The sequence below is a fragment of the Mercenaria mercenaria genome, chromosome 17 (genome assembly GCF_021730395.1).
Source record: "Mercenaria mercenaria strain notata chromosome 17, MADL_Memer_1, whole genome shotgun sequence".
Classification (NCBI taxonomy): Eukaryota; Metazoa; Mollusca; class Bivalvia; order Venerida; family Veneridae; genus Mercenaria; species Mercenaria mercenaria.
This window is the reverse complement of record NC_069377.1, coordinates 27660442-27676479: the sequence shown is the minus strand read 5'-3', so window position 1 is coordinate 27676479 and position 16038 is coordinate 27660442. Positions and strand designations below refer to the sequence as shown.

Sequence of the window (16038 nt, the reverse complement as noted above, 5' to 3'; positions counted from 1 at the left end):
TGGTGTCCAGGAAGGATGAAACTGGGAATCCGGCCCTCAGCGGCAACAAAATCTTCCAATAAACTCGGAACGACCGTTTAATATCATAAATAAGCGGTTTATGTCACAAACGCTTTTCAATTTTCAATGAAAATATTAGAAATAACAATCAATCCTCGTGTATTCCATAACAATAGTGTACAAGTAAAAAGTTTCGATGGTGCCTTAAGAAATATAGCATTAACTTCCTGATACCTAATATGTTCTTTTTTTGCGGTAAGGTCTGGTGCCAGTGCCTTTAAACCTCACTGTGCGACTACTGATAACACCTTAGAATTAGAAAAAGAAAGAAATACGATATAGGTGAGATTTTGTCCACTTATTCAAAACCTAACGGAAGCAGTTTTGACCTACTCTCTAAAACATAGTTTTGAGTTTTAGATTCGTTAACTACTTTCTTTCTAATATAATTTAAAAAAAAGATTGATCCGCTCATATGAAAATCCCAACTCAAATGCACATTTAAAGGAAATAGAATTCTGTGGGATTGAGTTGGTCCGGAGAGATCTTCATGTCATACGTCACATGATTAACACGATTAGGTATGTCAACAACTCACCAGTAGAATGCAGAGGAGCACAGACTGCGAGAAACTTGGGACGCTAGACCCTGCGGCCGTGGTAATAGCTTTAACACTTTCTTGAAATTGGCGTCTTCATATCGCTTTAATGATGATGTGTAAATCTGCAATTAATCTTATCTCTTAAATTTTTGTTTACTTATCTATTCACATATTAAACATGGTAACAGGAGCTGATTATTAATAGAGCGTAGCCTGAAAAGTCCGAAAGAGGTTTTTATTATTATATATTTTAATAATTTATCTTATATTATTTAGTTTATAATAAATGTATATATACATGTATTTCTTATATTGTTTTATAATAAATAGCTTAAAGACCTTTACTGTAACTATCACTTAAAATCTTTAAACTAGAATAATTTTTCAAAAAAAGAAAATTCAAGAAAACATACGTAATTTTAAGCCATTTTAATGATAATTTTAGACTACAATTTTAAAACTAAGAGACATTTCCTTGCACCCACTTTACATTTCGGCAATGATGGTCACCTGTTTTTACTACATTAGTTTTAAATATAATTTTATATCAAAATTTTAAAACTTTAGGCACAAGAAAAATCAGAAATAAGAGTCTTTGTGTTTTCGTTCTTCAGCATAGGCCGACTGTGATTTGATCAAATTTTAGCTAGTTTTAACAATTTTAAATACAAATACAAATACAAATACATGGCATTTATATAGCGCAAAAATTATAAAATATTCTATTGCGCTTTACAATTACATAACACACATTTAACATATATACATACAAAATATGAACAGGATTCTAGAACTTAGATTTAAAGATTTGGACATATATAAATACTATTTTACACATTCTGAATATTTGTATTTTAACAAGACACCCTCATTGTTCATAAAACTGCCTAAATAAATGTGTTTTCAGTTTTGATCTAAAGCTGGCTTCAGACTGAATGTTTTTCAGATAGCTAGGCAGATCGTTCCACCATTTGGGACCAACGACTGCCATAGATCTGTCTGCTAGTTTTGTTCGCCGTCTAGGGATGTTAAAGTTAGTGTCACTTTGTGAGCGAAGTCTGTATCGTTGTCGAGTAGGTACAAACATTTCCCTAGATATACTGGAGCTGTACCATTGATGACACGGAAGACTATTACTAAAACTTTGAACATTACTCTAGCCTTAACTGGAAGCCAGTGTAATTCTTTCAGAAGTTCGGTACTTGGTTTTTCATAGGAAGCATTCTTGACTACTCTAGCGGCATGATTTTGGACTCGCTGTAGTTTATTGATTTGGTAGGCTGGAATTTCTGTAAATAAACTGTTGCAGAAGTCAATGTGAGAATGAACCAATCCATGCACTAATGATTCAGTTGACTTCTGTGTGAGAGTTTCCGTATAGCCCTAAGGTTTCGTAACTGTACATGAGCTATCTGACACTTTTCTGAATGTGATGGTCAAAGTTGAGTGTATTGGTCATAGTTACACCTAGATCTCTGACGTGATCGACGCATTTTACGTCAAAACCCACCAACGTTTACACTTGTGATGTCCAATTTCGCTAACTGTTGTCTTGTTCCATACATAATAATTTCAGTTTTAGACTGATTCATTTTCAGTTGAAGGTTGTCATCCATTTTATGATTTCATTTAGACAACTGTCGAGTTGTTGAAGAACAGTTGTCTCATTTTGAGAATTTCCCGCTTGAATTTTTAACGCAATCTTGTGGTCGTCCGCGTATCCATAGAGATCAGCTGGATATTTCTGCACCACTCGGTTAAGAGCCGATATATACAGGGTAAAGACCACGGTCCGGCACAAGAACCCTGCGGGACACCAAACCTTAGTGGCTCCGTGTTAGGTGCTGACTGTTCGACTAAAACTTTCATTGTTCTGTTCGTGAGATAAGATTCTATCCATTTCAAGGGAGTGCTATGTATACCAAAGTCATCTTGAAGGATTTGAATCAGTATCGGGATATCGATGGTATCGAACGCTGCACTCAAGTCGATCATGACCACGATTGTTATTTGATTTTCATCTATGGTTTCCAAAAGATCATTATACATTTTGACCATTGCTGTTTCAACCCCATGATATGTTCTATAGGCACTTTGGTAAGCTGGGAGGAGATTGTTAGCTTCAATATGCTTGTTGATTTGATTTAGTGCAGCTTTTTCAAGAATTTTGGAGAGGAATGTTAAATTTGACACTGGGCGATAGTTTTGCAGTTCAAGTGGGAGACCTTTCTTCTTCAACAAAGGTTTTATCACAGCACTTTTCCATTCATCAGGGAACACACCAGATAGCAGTGATCGATTTACAATTTCTGTCACAACGGGAACAAGTTGTGAAAAATGCTCCTTTAATTTCTTAGTTGGTATCACATCAAGTTCACAAGTTGTAGATTTTGATGCATATACAAGTTTCAAAATATCGTTTTCGGAAAGTGGTTTGAACGCAGTAAATGTATTCATAGTCACAGGTGGATTTGAGTAGGAAGAATTACCATTGGGTGTTTCAGTTGATATGTTGTCAAGATCATTTCTCAACTTGATTATTTTATCAGCAAAGTATCGTAGAAAGTCATTTGCCAAAGATACTGCACTTGTGTGTAATGGGAGCGGATTGTCTTTCGACCTTCCCAGTAAATCAGATGTTACGGCATACAGCTTTTTGATGTTTCCTTAACCAAATTTTACACAATTTTAACATGTAATAATAGTAATCAACAAGTAACCACAGATAGTAAATATTATTTTAAATAAAGTTAGGCCAGCATTAAAATTTTGTATATATAATAATGTTAGGGACATATTGTGACATAAACAACATACAGACCGAAGTAACAGGTATAAGTAAAAGGCCACCATAGGATAAACTAGTAGTAAATCCAGTAGGGATGACGTGTAGTAAACAAGCAGACGACGACAGGCAACTGTAAGCATGCAACAGGTAAACAGGTAAAATTTAGCTAAAAATTATATCTCGAAATTTAGGTGTCCCGTACTCAGGAAACGCGTGTAGAGCTATTATTATTCAACAAATTTGCTTCAAGCTTTCAGCATTGATAAAGGACAAATATAGCTAGAATATCAGGGCATTTTCATTAAGATATAAACATTAAATTAAACAAAATTACATAAAAACGGCCGATTTGCAGTAAAATTACCGGGAAAATTTCATACAGCGCGATCGTAAATAGTTATTATGTTTTAAAAGTAAATAACTTAAAACTACTGCGATCATTTAATTGAGACTTTTGGCTGGAAAAGGCAAAAAACAGAATAGAAATATCTTTAATAATAAAAAAATGCCATCAATTTAAAAACATACAGTAAAGCGAAATTGTTAACTATAATGCGAACAGTAAAGTGCATAGAATAACATATTTATCGATATGACATAGGCGTGGCGTGTAATCTAAAAATAAACCTGTGTATGGAAAAGTATCGGACTTTTATAAAGTTGTTGTTCCGTTTGGACAATCGTGACGTTTTATCTAATACTAAACCGAGATGCACGATGGTACGATGATGAAACAACAATGGTATGATGGTGAAAACGCGATGGCACGGTGTTCCGTTTGGAAAATCGTGACGTTTTATCTAATACTAAACCGCGATGCACGATGGTACGATGATGAAACAACAATGGTATGATGGTGAAAACGCGATGGCACGATGATGAAATCGCGGTGGTACGATGGTGAAATGTCTATGTAATATCGCGTTTTCATCATCGTACTATCGCGTTTTCACTATCGTACTATCGCGTTTTCATCATCATACCATCCTGTTTTCACCATCGTGTCATCGCGTTTTCATCATCGTACCATTGCATTTTCACCATCGTACCATCGCGTTATCACCATCGTACCATCGCATTTTCACCATCCTACCATCGCCTTCCGGTGGTCATGCGGAGTGGTACAGTATATGTGTCAGTAAAATACATATAGCTCGAGTCCTATGGCATTTTTAGTAATATATTAACGTAATAAGAAAGCAAAATTGCATAAAAACGGTCGATTTGCAATTAATTTACTTGTAAAATTTCATACATCGCGATCGTAAATAGCTATCTTGTTTTATGAGTAAATCAATCTATACCGCTACGATCATAAAAATTAGACTTTTTGCTGGAAAATGCAAAAAAAAAGACAGAATAGAAAAACATTAAAAACTGACAGAATGGCAACAATTTAAAAACATAGAATAAAAACGATACCGTCAAAGTACATAGAATGGTTTAAGTATATAGAGTAAGCAAATTTATCGATATGTATATTAAATAAACTTGTGTACTGGCAATACTACTAATCGGTCGTAAATAAATTGTTCTTATAAATGTTTTTTTTTTGGATATATTATAATGGTTTTAAAGTTTATAAAACATAGATAAGTAGTTCACGGACAGTGGCAGTCTTTATCTTTGTGTCTTATGTGTAAGTCAGGAAGGGAACCGCAGTGAGCTTACAGCGCATAAAGCTTAAATGTGAGCTCTATGCGTCAAACCGTGACGCATAGAGCTTACATGCGAGATAAGCTGTATGCGTCGAAAAGGCATGATCGTCACGTATAGAGCTTACTTATGGATGATGATGCGCTATGTGAAATTATGCCTAGGTAATACGGTATGAATGATTTTATTGAAAGGAATCAGGGAGCATCGCTATGTCCGCCCATCTGTATGTCCAGAGCTCTTTTCAGGTATGTTTCCTGCGGAACTCCACAGGAAACTTCGCTGTCACAAATATATGCGAATATTACAGGCCCGCAGAACGAGGGACTAGGCACGCGATTACCCAGCACCACTGCCAAACCAACGTTTGCTACATACAAGATGACTAAAGAAATTACCGTTACATCGGACTGATAAACATTGGATCTGTGGTCTAGTCTTTAACACACTGGACTTTCATTCAAGGGGACACGACTTCGATCCCCCGCGAAGATAACTGTCAGTTCGATCAGTAAAAAGAAATAGATATAGTTGTGCCAGTGTATGATCATAGTGTCATAGCGATGTCTTCATAAGTACAGGGTCTAAGTGTGTTTTCTGTCCTATCTTTATTTAAAAGGACTGGCGAATATGGGCTCAAACCCATGGAATTCATTAGCCATACATGCTGTGTCAACTCTTACGGTACTCATACCTCCAATTGGAGCGCGGCAAAATTGCGCAATTCTTTGCATGTCCGCACCCATTTAGAATATAATACGCACAACATACTGACTAAAGGTTAGAATTACTATCACTATGGTTACAAAATATAAAATCTAAGATATTTTGTGTTTATATTGCTTGAATCCGGTTTAGATCTGATACCGGAGTCTGTAATATATCACAGGCGCATCAGATTTGTTTTTAGTCGCAGCCAAAAGAATCTTGTTGGCACGTTTTATGAATTTATGTAACTGATCCGGGGTGCCCTGTTTCTCATGCAGATAACCAGTCTGCGGACTGTACATAAACCGGAACCGGAAAAAACATCTAAAAATTGCCTCAGTATATGCAGACAACAAAGATGAATAACTATATACGGACGTTACCGTCTCGGGATTTTCATCCCTTTATATGAATTAAGACACCGCCTAGAATGGGAATTTATCTTTTATATATTCGCCACTCATAAGAAAGTGAAACATCGCTCGAAACAGTTAACATTTAGTGGTATCATCCTTGTTACAGCAAATAACATACTTTGCAAAATTTACGGGCAGCTGGTGTGACGGTGACGTCATTCACCGCGTTACTGGCATTAGGATTTTTAGTATTGTTTGCACTCGGCGCAGAAACTTGACATCCTTTACACTTCCTTACTTTTTTTTAAAAAGGTGTTTGTTTTTTTTCCGTTGCATATATACAGTTTTCATTACAAAAACATGTTGGCACGATTTAGGAATAACTGTGACTGATTCATGGTGCTGTGTTGTTCTTGCAGACAACCAGTCTCCGGATAGTACATAAACCTAAACCGAAAAACATCGAAAAAAAATGCCTCGGTATATGCAGACAACAAAGAAGAATAACTATATGCGGACGTTACGGTCTCGGGGAATTTCATCTCATATCATCTAACCGACGGTCTCTAGACTTGCTACAGTGCTTTGTTGCACCTAAAATGGTAGCAACGCATTTTGGTAGTCGCTACCGAAATTCGGCCGAGTTTTGGTAATCACTACCAAAATGCGTTTCACTCAACGCAGTTTGGTACTTTACAAAAATATAGTACCAAAATACGTTGGATATATAAACATCCAACGCAAAACGATATTAATAATAATCTCATGATTTACAAAAAGAATATTTTGTGACGAATGGACAATATCATTTCAAAGAGAGTCATGATGGAACTTAGTCGCTCATCCGACCTTGGCCTTTTGACCTTGAAATATAACGACCCTAATTCAGTCCGAAAGGGCCATTGGAACACACGTGAGAGAGGTCAAAGCAAATCTAACTTTGACATACAACGAGAAATACTGAAGGGACTTGGCACAACTGTTCACCACAATATACTTAGTGAAACAGGCTTGTAAATTTTCACAGACTCAAACAAGAGTGCGAAACTGTCACAAAATACGCCCGTAATGCAGGAAGAATCACAAACACACATTAAAACTATCAAAAAGCTAAAGGGAAGTGCTTTTTGCTGCCGGTCATTAAACTTGCGCGAGATATTATGCCCATAAAAATTATTACCAAGTTAGGTGAACATTGGACAAAAGAACTGCTCAAGTAAGAGAGCGGAAACTGTCATCATTCGCAATTTTGAGTTATTCGAGTGGCATAGCTGCAGAGCTACTGAGATGATCTGACTAGTTATCGATCTTGGCCGAGATATATTGCAATTCAGCATCCTGACCAAGTTTGGTGGATATTGGATACGAACTGCTCAAGTTAAAGAGCGGACGTTGTCAATATTTGCAATTTTAAGCAATTAAAGGGGTGTACCTCCAGAACTACTAGACAATCCGGCTGATTATCGAACTTGCCCGAGATGTGAACATTCTGACCAAGTTTAGTGGGTGAACACTGGATAAGAACTGCTCAAGTTAGATAGCGGACAACCTTTCGAGCAGCCCGCCCGCCGCCCGCCGCAGGTGTTCTCATAATACGTCGTATACAAATGAAGAAAAAACCAAATTCCGCGATAAATATTTATAGAAAATCATTCGCATTTATATATGTAGATAAAAAATATGATACATGACATTGTATACCTTTTTGCAGAGGAAGCTTCAGTTCAGAGTAAATGCTATATTTCTAACCCATCTTAACACACAGAACCCACCATTTCCATGCGTTTTCCGGGGAGGACCCCAGAATACCATTCGCATGTATACACCAAAATAAAAATCTAAATCTAACGTCGGAGAATTCAGTTTTTGGAAAATTATTCGAGTAAGCCCCCGGCCACATTCTACCATTCTTATACGTTGTGTTTCAAAGATATTTATGGTGGACTCTCGAAACCCATCGCCTTTAAAGAGAAGAAAATCTTTTTGTGTCGGAATAATAATATGAGTCATGTGTTTACGAATCGGATAGAAATATCCGTCCCGAGGGCACCTGCGCATTGGGCGGTAATGAGGCTTGCATATCGTATACATTCTAGCATTTTATTCTGGCAGATTATTTTCCTTGCATACCGTATTTTACAAATAACATGTAGAAATACTTAGGCCTACGCAGCACTATTTCTTATAGTAGAGAATGAACACAAAGTGCGGGAAATTAACGTCCGTATGCAGAAGTTACGTCATAATGTATTGCGTTACGCAGAATACTAGTAACAAAGTTCCAGTTTAGTTTTATCGTTTGTTGCGTAACGTTATGTTCTTACGGTAAACCAACGTATTCTGAATCAAGAAATATACTATAAGGAATGGAGAGAAACTATCAAGGTACCTGCTTTTTTCGTATTTTGGTTGTCATTAACAGCACGAGACTCATCTGGCATGGGGGTGCCAGATAGGTTTTGCCGGCAGACTGTGACTCAATGCAGACTTGGAGCGCCGGTATAAATTACAGACTCCGGTTCATACCGGATTAACTAATTTTGAACGAAAAATATCTTAAATGTATATATTTTGTAACCGTGCTGATACTAACCTTAACCTTTAGTCAGTATTTTATGCATATTGTACACTAAATGCGCGCGGACATGCAAAACTATGCATATTTTTGCCGTACGCTACAATTGATATTTACTTTCGGGCATGCTCAGAAGACCCCTCCAACTCTGCAATGAGTTACATCGTTGCCGGCATGGGTGAAATCACCGGAAACGCCAGTCCGGTGTGTAAGAAATATTTATCTAAGACCCCTAAACACGCACAGAATTCACCATTTATGTTTATGTAGGATGTTTTTTAAAAAAAAAACCTAGGTGGAGGACCCACGTGTCATTCTCACAGTTATACTTCGTTTTACAGAATTCAACATTTTCGTGCTTTAAAACTCTCGGTGGGTTATCCCTCCGACAACAATAGCACATTAAAACAACAAAATAATACAATGTTATTGCATAGGAAGCGTCGTATGAGGCCCTTTTCAAACGCCCAGGAATCTACATTTTGGTTGTTTTTATACGAAAACTATATCTCGGCTGGGGAACTCCAAACCCCCTCCCCCACCATTTTTATAGAAGACATTCCCTCCTTTTATCTCTCTCTTTTGTGTATTATGTAAAAATAAGCACAGCCCCTGATGTAAAAAGAACCCTACCAAAATACGTTTCAACCCATGGTCCTTAACTAATCATATGTACCCTTGCAACGCATTTTGTCGCTACCAAAACTCGGCCGAATTTGCTGAGCTTCATTTCTTATAAATATGTAAGAACTCAAGACTGATTGTGAAGCCTCGATATTAGGAATACATTGATTCTTTATTGGGCGTAAATATTGAGAATTAGATTTTTTTTCGATACAAGTTATAATATGTAATCTCCGGAAAAAAGTACTCCGTGTTATTTAGAGATAAAAAAAACTGGTCGCACACTACAAACGTAGTACTTTTGCGAACGAAATAAGTATGTTTCGGATTATAATAGCAACACATATTTAATAGAAGATTTTAAATTAGCAATTTCTTTTTAGATTTAATTCAGTACACCATCTGCGTATAAATTTTTGATATGTGATAATGACAGCAAACCAGCATTAATGTGGATTTGTTTTAATCGTGACTGTTGCACGACCCTGTCACAGTGCAGACTCGGCCACTACTACGATCAAAATAATTTGAACAGGAGTTTGATGAAGGATGATACTCAATAGAGCCTATGTCAGTTTTTTGTTTTTGTTTTGTAGTTTTACAGTGTTTTTACTGTATGCTAAACACAAAAAGGGGTTATAGGAAATATGCATAATGAATATGAGTATGACTTTGGGATTTAAATTAAAGCTAGTGTTTGTTTTATTCGCTTTGGAGATTTTTTGGCATTAGAACGTATAAGGAAGAGAGAGAATATTAAACTCTATTTTAGCCCTTACCCCGCTGAATTTCTATAACGAACTTGTCCATCTTTCACTTTGGACAGTACAATTAACTGTTAAAGGGGGTGCTTACAAAAGGATACCGACTGAATGGCGAACAGTGCAGATCATGATCAGACTGCACGGATGTGCAAGTTGATCATGATTTACACTGGCCGCAAAGATAGACTCAAACGTGTCCAGCATTATTAGGGTTAGTACGAGAAGTTACTCCAGATCACAGCAGTGTGGTTTAGATGTAATTTTGCAGTAAGTAAATGTGAAAAGAAATATCGCCTGTAGAAGACACATGACCATACTCTATTTCCCATTTGACATACTCTATTTCCCATTTGATGCCAATTTAAACGATAGTATCGAAGACTTCCATATCTAAAAAGGTATTATTCAGTTTATCTAAAAAGGTATTATTCAGTTTAGAATATTCAGTTTCTTATAAAGTATTTTTCTGTGGAAAATTATACACATGACTTATTTAATATTAAATATTCCCACCGGAATTCATTCCCGTCGGATATATTTTCCATGGGAAATATATCCCATAGGAAATATTTCCCATGGGAATAATCTAAAAGTCTTCCCATCGGAAATATTTCCCATAGGAACGTCCTCCCATGGCCGAAATATGGGAACGGTTTCCCATGGGAAAATCTGTAAAATAATAAAATGACAAATAACTTTTTCCAAAGTCATGTTATGATGTGCCTGGTGTAGAATAAGTTTAAAAGATAATGATTTATCATTTTAAGAAACAAATATATGGGAAAATTCATCACATGTTCTTCCCATGGGAAACAAATATATGGGAAAATTTATCACATGTTCTTCCCATGGGAAAGTTATTTTCCCATGGGAAAGTGGATTTCCCATGGGAAAAGACCGCATTCCTATGGGAAAATAGCATTTCCCATGGGAAAGTTAAGTTTTTAATGTTGACTGCTGCTTTGTTGGTGGCATAAAATCAAATTGAAAAGTATGGCGTGCATCAGAATTTGAAGTACTTTACTTTTGCGAAAGAATTTTTAAGATAGCATGTACAGAAGTACTTGCTGTTTTTGCCACATATTGGCGTGGCAAATTAAAATTGGCGGCCATTACAAGCAACATTGTTTGTTATCATTAACGGCCTTTTATAGTATGGTAAACAATAACACTGCGCTTAAAATAATGGACAGGTTTTGACTCCATATTTTACCCGCTAGGGGTTGTAAATATTCGGCCACATATTAAACATATAATTGGTTATGTTTTTAACAATGTCTTGGAAATAAATCGATGTTACAGCCAAACTCATTCTTTTTTCAATAAACTGCAGTCACTTTTCAATAGCATACCTCGTGGGAAATATTTGCCAACAGAGATTTAAAAGCGCCTGTCATCCTCCTCACACCAGCATGACGTAGTTTAATTTTAACGTCACTTTTTATTACACATTCTAGCATAAAACTGCTGTTCTTGTCACTTTTCGGGGGCGTTTTAACTGGAGACTAAACGTGTGTTAAAAGAGAGATTCGCGCGCTCACGTGCTGTTATAACACTCTTTTATATATGCGCGTTCCGTGGCAAACATAAACGTATTACGGCCCCAAAAAGGGATAATTCAAAAGGAAATGACGTCAACGTGAAAAAACAGCGTAGACATGGAAATTCAATGACGTTGAGGGACAATATAATTATTTACTTGGTTTTAACGTGTTTTATGCTAGTTTTCGTGTTATAAAGTTTAGATTTGAATTAACCCTTGCCGGGCCTCAGAATAAACGAGCGCGTGCGATGATGTCACGCGACCCGCGAGACAAAATATTTGCTATTTAGAATACATAACTTTAGGGAAGGACAACGTTTTTTCTACTCACCTTAACTTAATGTTTTTTGCCAAACTCCAACGCAGTGATCTCCCTTGCCGCTGCCGCTTAGCGGCAAGGGAGATCACTGCGTTGGATGAGCGAAGCGGCAAGGGAGATCACTGCGTTGGAGTCTGGTTTTTTGCCGACTTTGCTACAAGTGCTTGCGATGACACAGATGTGTTCTCAAGCATCTGGCTCGAAAAAAGCTTTAAAATGGGTGGCCGAATATTTACGACCTGGCCGAATTTACGACTCGAACCAGTACTAGTAGGTCGTTAGTACTAGATACGACCTTTCGTTATCAACAGTTTTAATTAAAACGGCGCACGTACAAATTCTTAATTCTTTTATAAAGATTGTAAGGTTGCGAAATGGATAAGGAACATCTGTAAACCAAAATAAACAGAGCTTTTCAGATTTCTCAAAAGTACTGTTTTTCACTCACGACCATCCCGTCTAGTTCGACAAGAGCCCACAGAATGTAAGGATCACTTACAAACACACATGTATGGAATGGGTATCACACAGTCTTTTTCCTCGTATTTTTCATCTCCGGATCACGGGGTCGCGAGTTCGATCCCCGGACTGGCCGTATGTTCTCCGTGACGATTTGATAAACTTTGAGACATTGTGTCTGAAAACATTCGTCCTCCACCTCTGATTCATGTGGAGAAGTTGGCAGTTACTTGCGGAGAACAGGTTTGTACTGGTACAGAAACACTGGTAAGTTAACTGCCTGAAATACTTTAAAAAAAACTGCGTTAACCCCACCCCCCTAAAAAAATCATCTCCTGAAGAAATAGACGGTTGGAACTGACGTCAAGGGAGGTAATCTTAGTAACAGATAACATAAACCATTCACCTCTCCTATGCATACTTGTCCTTTGTTAGCCTGATTGTTCTGTTATAATCAATGATAAAATATCGTATTTTGCGAATTTCACGACTTGCAAAATTAACATTCTTACATATTGGTGCTAAATTGCTGAAAACAATATTGTCTCAGGAAAATGACGCTCTTTCAGCCTTTTCTCTACTGTATTCCCCTTGTCACCTCGGCTGTTCTTTGACCAATGATAAAATTTTACATTTTTAAAAAGACTTACCATAGCTACTGTATGAACCCCTTTATAGCTTTAATTGTATCAGAAATTTGAACAACAATAAAAAAATCGATTGTGTTCTGTATTTCCAGGGATACAGTGTCAGGGGCCTGTAACGCTCGTGTGTGTGTTCCCGTAGAAACAGTGGCTTCATCTACCCCTTCCCTAATTTGTATTTTGCGTACTTTTTTTAATTAGCTAATTTTGCTTATTAAAATGTACTTGCTGTTGGATTTTTGAAGCAACACATCTGCTATATATTTTCACTACAGTTTCTTTTTTGTTGCTTTGCGATGCATTGCTCTCTGGCTGCGTTTCGGGGTGCTCTGTGCTTCCGGGATATCTACCCTTACCTTTTTTTCAGTCATGAGACGTTATGAGGCTTTGGGTAATGTTTTCAACTTTAATAAAAAGAGAATATGTAGTAATGGAACTGAAGGTAAGTCTTTATACAATTTGAATGTTGGGTGTTGGGAGTTGAGTTTTGTCACACTTCCACTAGGTCACAAGATCATTAATTTAATTCTAATATGACTAACAATGCTTTAATAATCACAACGATATTATGTTGACGTCGCGTCGGCTTGATATTTAACGCATTTGATCAAATATTTTACTTAAACGAAATGTCACATAGCATAACTGACTTAATTAACTTACATACACATGGAGTTGGTGGTTATTAGCTATGCAGAATAATTGGTCACCATTTGCGCCCTAAAGACCTATTACCATTTCCGGACCTTGCGTGTATAAACGGAACGTGACGACCTACATGAATTCTGATTTCAGCTTTTGGACACAAGAAAAATGAAAATTTCATTTATTTGTTTGTTTAATTTTGATGATTGATGCAATCATGAAATATACTTGGTCACATATTGACTAGAAATATTCAACTTGTGTGGAAAGGTCATCTACACAACGGAACAAAAGAGCCACTACGGTTTCCGTGTAGGAAAACCAACATATGGTGCTAACGGGTACAGTTCAATAATGCCCATATGTCTGGTATGAAAATAAGTGTGTATTTCTTTTTGAAGGCAACTTGTGGAAGGTCGAAAATACTGCAGTCACGGATCTCTTACGCCACCGTCAAAAAAACAAAAATAGCGTCAGTTAAGTTATGGTAGCCAGAACTAAAAAATGTGCAACACCTCTCACGCCGGCTAAAGCGGAATTCTTAAAACTAGACTGTGCATGGAAATACTTTCCATTGGTCGTAATTTAGAATAATCATAAAATACAATATTTTTGCTACACTCATCTGCCATCCTCTTTCATTAATACTTCACAAAATCTATAAAATAGTTGGTTATGTTTGGGCTAGAAAATATAGCATCTTCATTCTGGTCCACTGAGTATATTATTTCAGACTTAAAACTGCCAGCAGCCCACAGCTCCAGGTACAGACATATATCTCGTGTTGATGATGATTGTAACATATAGATTGAGGTTTTTCTACGCTAGCTACCTTCTGACACTGTTTCAAGTCCCCGGAAATATGTAGAATTGTGCCGTTGCCATAGCTGCATACCAGCAATGACCCATCATCTAATATTACCATTCCCTCTGGATATTGCAAATCGTCATGCTTGAATATGGACAATATTTCGCCCTTTACTGTTAATCTTAGTACTGAGTGAGAAGTATATTCACTGATATAGATTGTACTTGAATCATCACTTAGCATACAATAACGTAGAGTTTTATACCTTTCACTATTTGGTAAAATATTCCTCTGATCATTTCCTTGAACATCCATTGAAAGTACGCTGCTGGGATTACGGCAAACAACGTAAAGATGGCAATTACCATACGTTATACCGTAACAGATTCCTGTAACTTGAATCTTGCGGATAGTTGACCGCTTACCAGCTGCTGACAGTATAAGGATCTCCTGCCTATCTGGCATTGTTACAGCAACCTGGTCTTGAGGTAGTACGGCAATGTCCCATGGTTTATTGTCAGATGATTTTTCCTCTGTTATTACTTTGCTTTCTGTGTCCACGACAATAAACGTACAATTGCAGTAATCTGCCTGTAAAACTTTTTTTCTGGCCAGAACAGCACATCCCGAGATATAACTACTTGGTTTTGTTTTAATATTCCGAGAAAAGGTCAGTCCGTCAAATGGTGCATTTTTTGCCGGTAAACCAGCGCTTTGGGAGTTAAGGGTCCCAAAGTCATCTAATCCCGACAGCATGTTCTGTATATCTTTGCTGCGCTCAAACACATAGCTGACAATTGTATCTTCTAAAGCCTCTTTAACATCTTTAATTTCGTTTGAGCTTAGCTTGGAGTTGGCACGCTTTATGGTGATATAAAGTTGGGCATCCTGTTTTGCAGCCGTGTAATCCTGTAGACATGACTAAACTTCTTTCATTTCTGAAGAAACGCTTGTACAAGTTTCAAGTACCCTCTGTATTTTTTGCTTATCGGTAGACTTCCTTTCATCAGCAAGAAGTTGCATTTTCTTCTGTTTTTCGTCCAACTGATCATCTATCTCTTTTCTGAATTTAATTATTTCTTTTGCGGCGTTTTCATGGGAAGAATCGCAATGACTGCTTTCAATGTTTGCCTGTTGAATAATATCCTCTGCTTCTTTCACCTTCCGATCTAATTCTCTCATAACCTGTCTGCATACATCACTTTTCCAAATGCCTGCACATTTATCAGGCATGTAGTCAAGGTCACATGTCATGCAGTCTGTACAGCCAAGTACTTCATGATTCTTACAGAAGTATTTTATAACTTCTTTCTGATGCACATGACACTTTTCAGTGCACTCGTTTGAAGCTCGACCCAAAATTGATTGATTGTCTATATCACTGTTGTCAGTAAGTTGGTGATCTCTCGAGGCCTCTGTCCTCTGGTGACATTCAAAGCAGTTTTTGCACAAATATTCCTGACAGTTCACACAAAATCCATGAGCTTTGATATGCTGACCGATGGTCAAACATGGGTCACAGTTGTGGTCCTTTGAGCAACTGGACAT

At 37.1% G+C, this 16038-nt stretch overlaps 1 protein-coding gene across 1 annotated transcript; it reads right to left on the bottom strand.

Annotated features, from left to right (window-relative positions):
- Positions 1–14406: 14406 nt before the first annotated feature.
- Positions 14407–16038, bottom strand: LOC128549942 (E3 ubiquitin-protein ligase TRIM71-like). Its single transcript, XM_053527733.1, has 2 exons — positions 15460–16038; positions 14407–15399 (listed from the first exon to the last, which is right to left on the bottom strand). The coding sequence occupies exons 1-2, from the start codon at positions 16036–16038 to the stop codon at positions 14407–14409; spliced, it is 1572 nt and encodes a 523-aa protein (XP_053383708.1).

Excerpts from the sequence above, each read along its gene's own strand:
- LOC128549942 (XM_053527733.1), bottom strand. The coding sequence starts at position 16,038 with ATGTCCAGTTGCTCAAAGGACCACAACTGTGACCCATGTTTGACCATC. Across the intron at positions 15,400-15,459 it reads ATAAGCAAAAAATACAGAGG|GATTACACGGCTGCAAAACA; the intron begins GTACTTGAAACT and ends TCATGTCTACAG.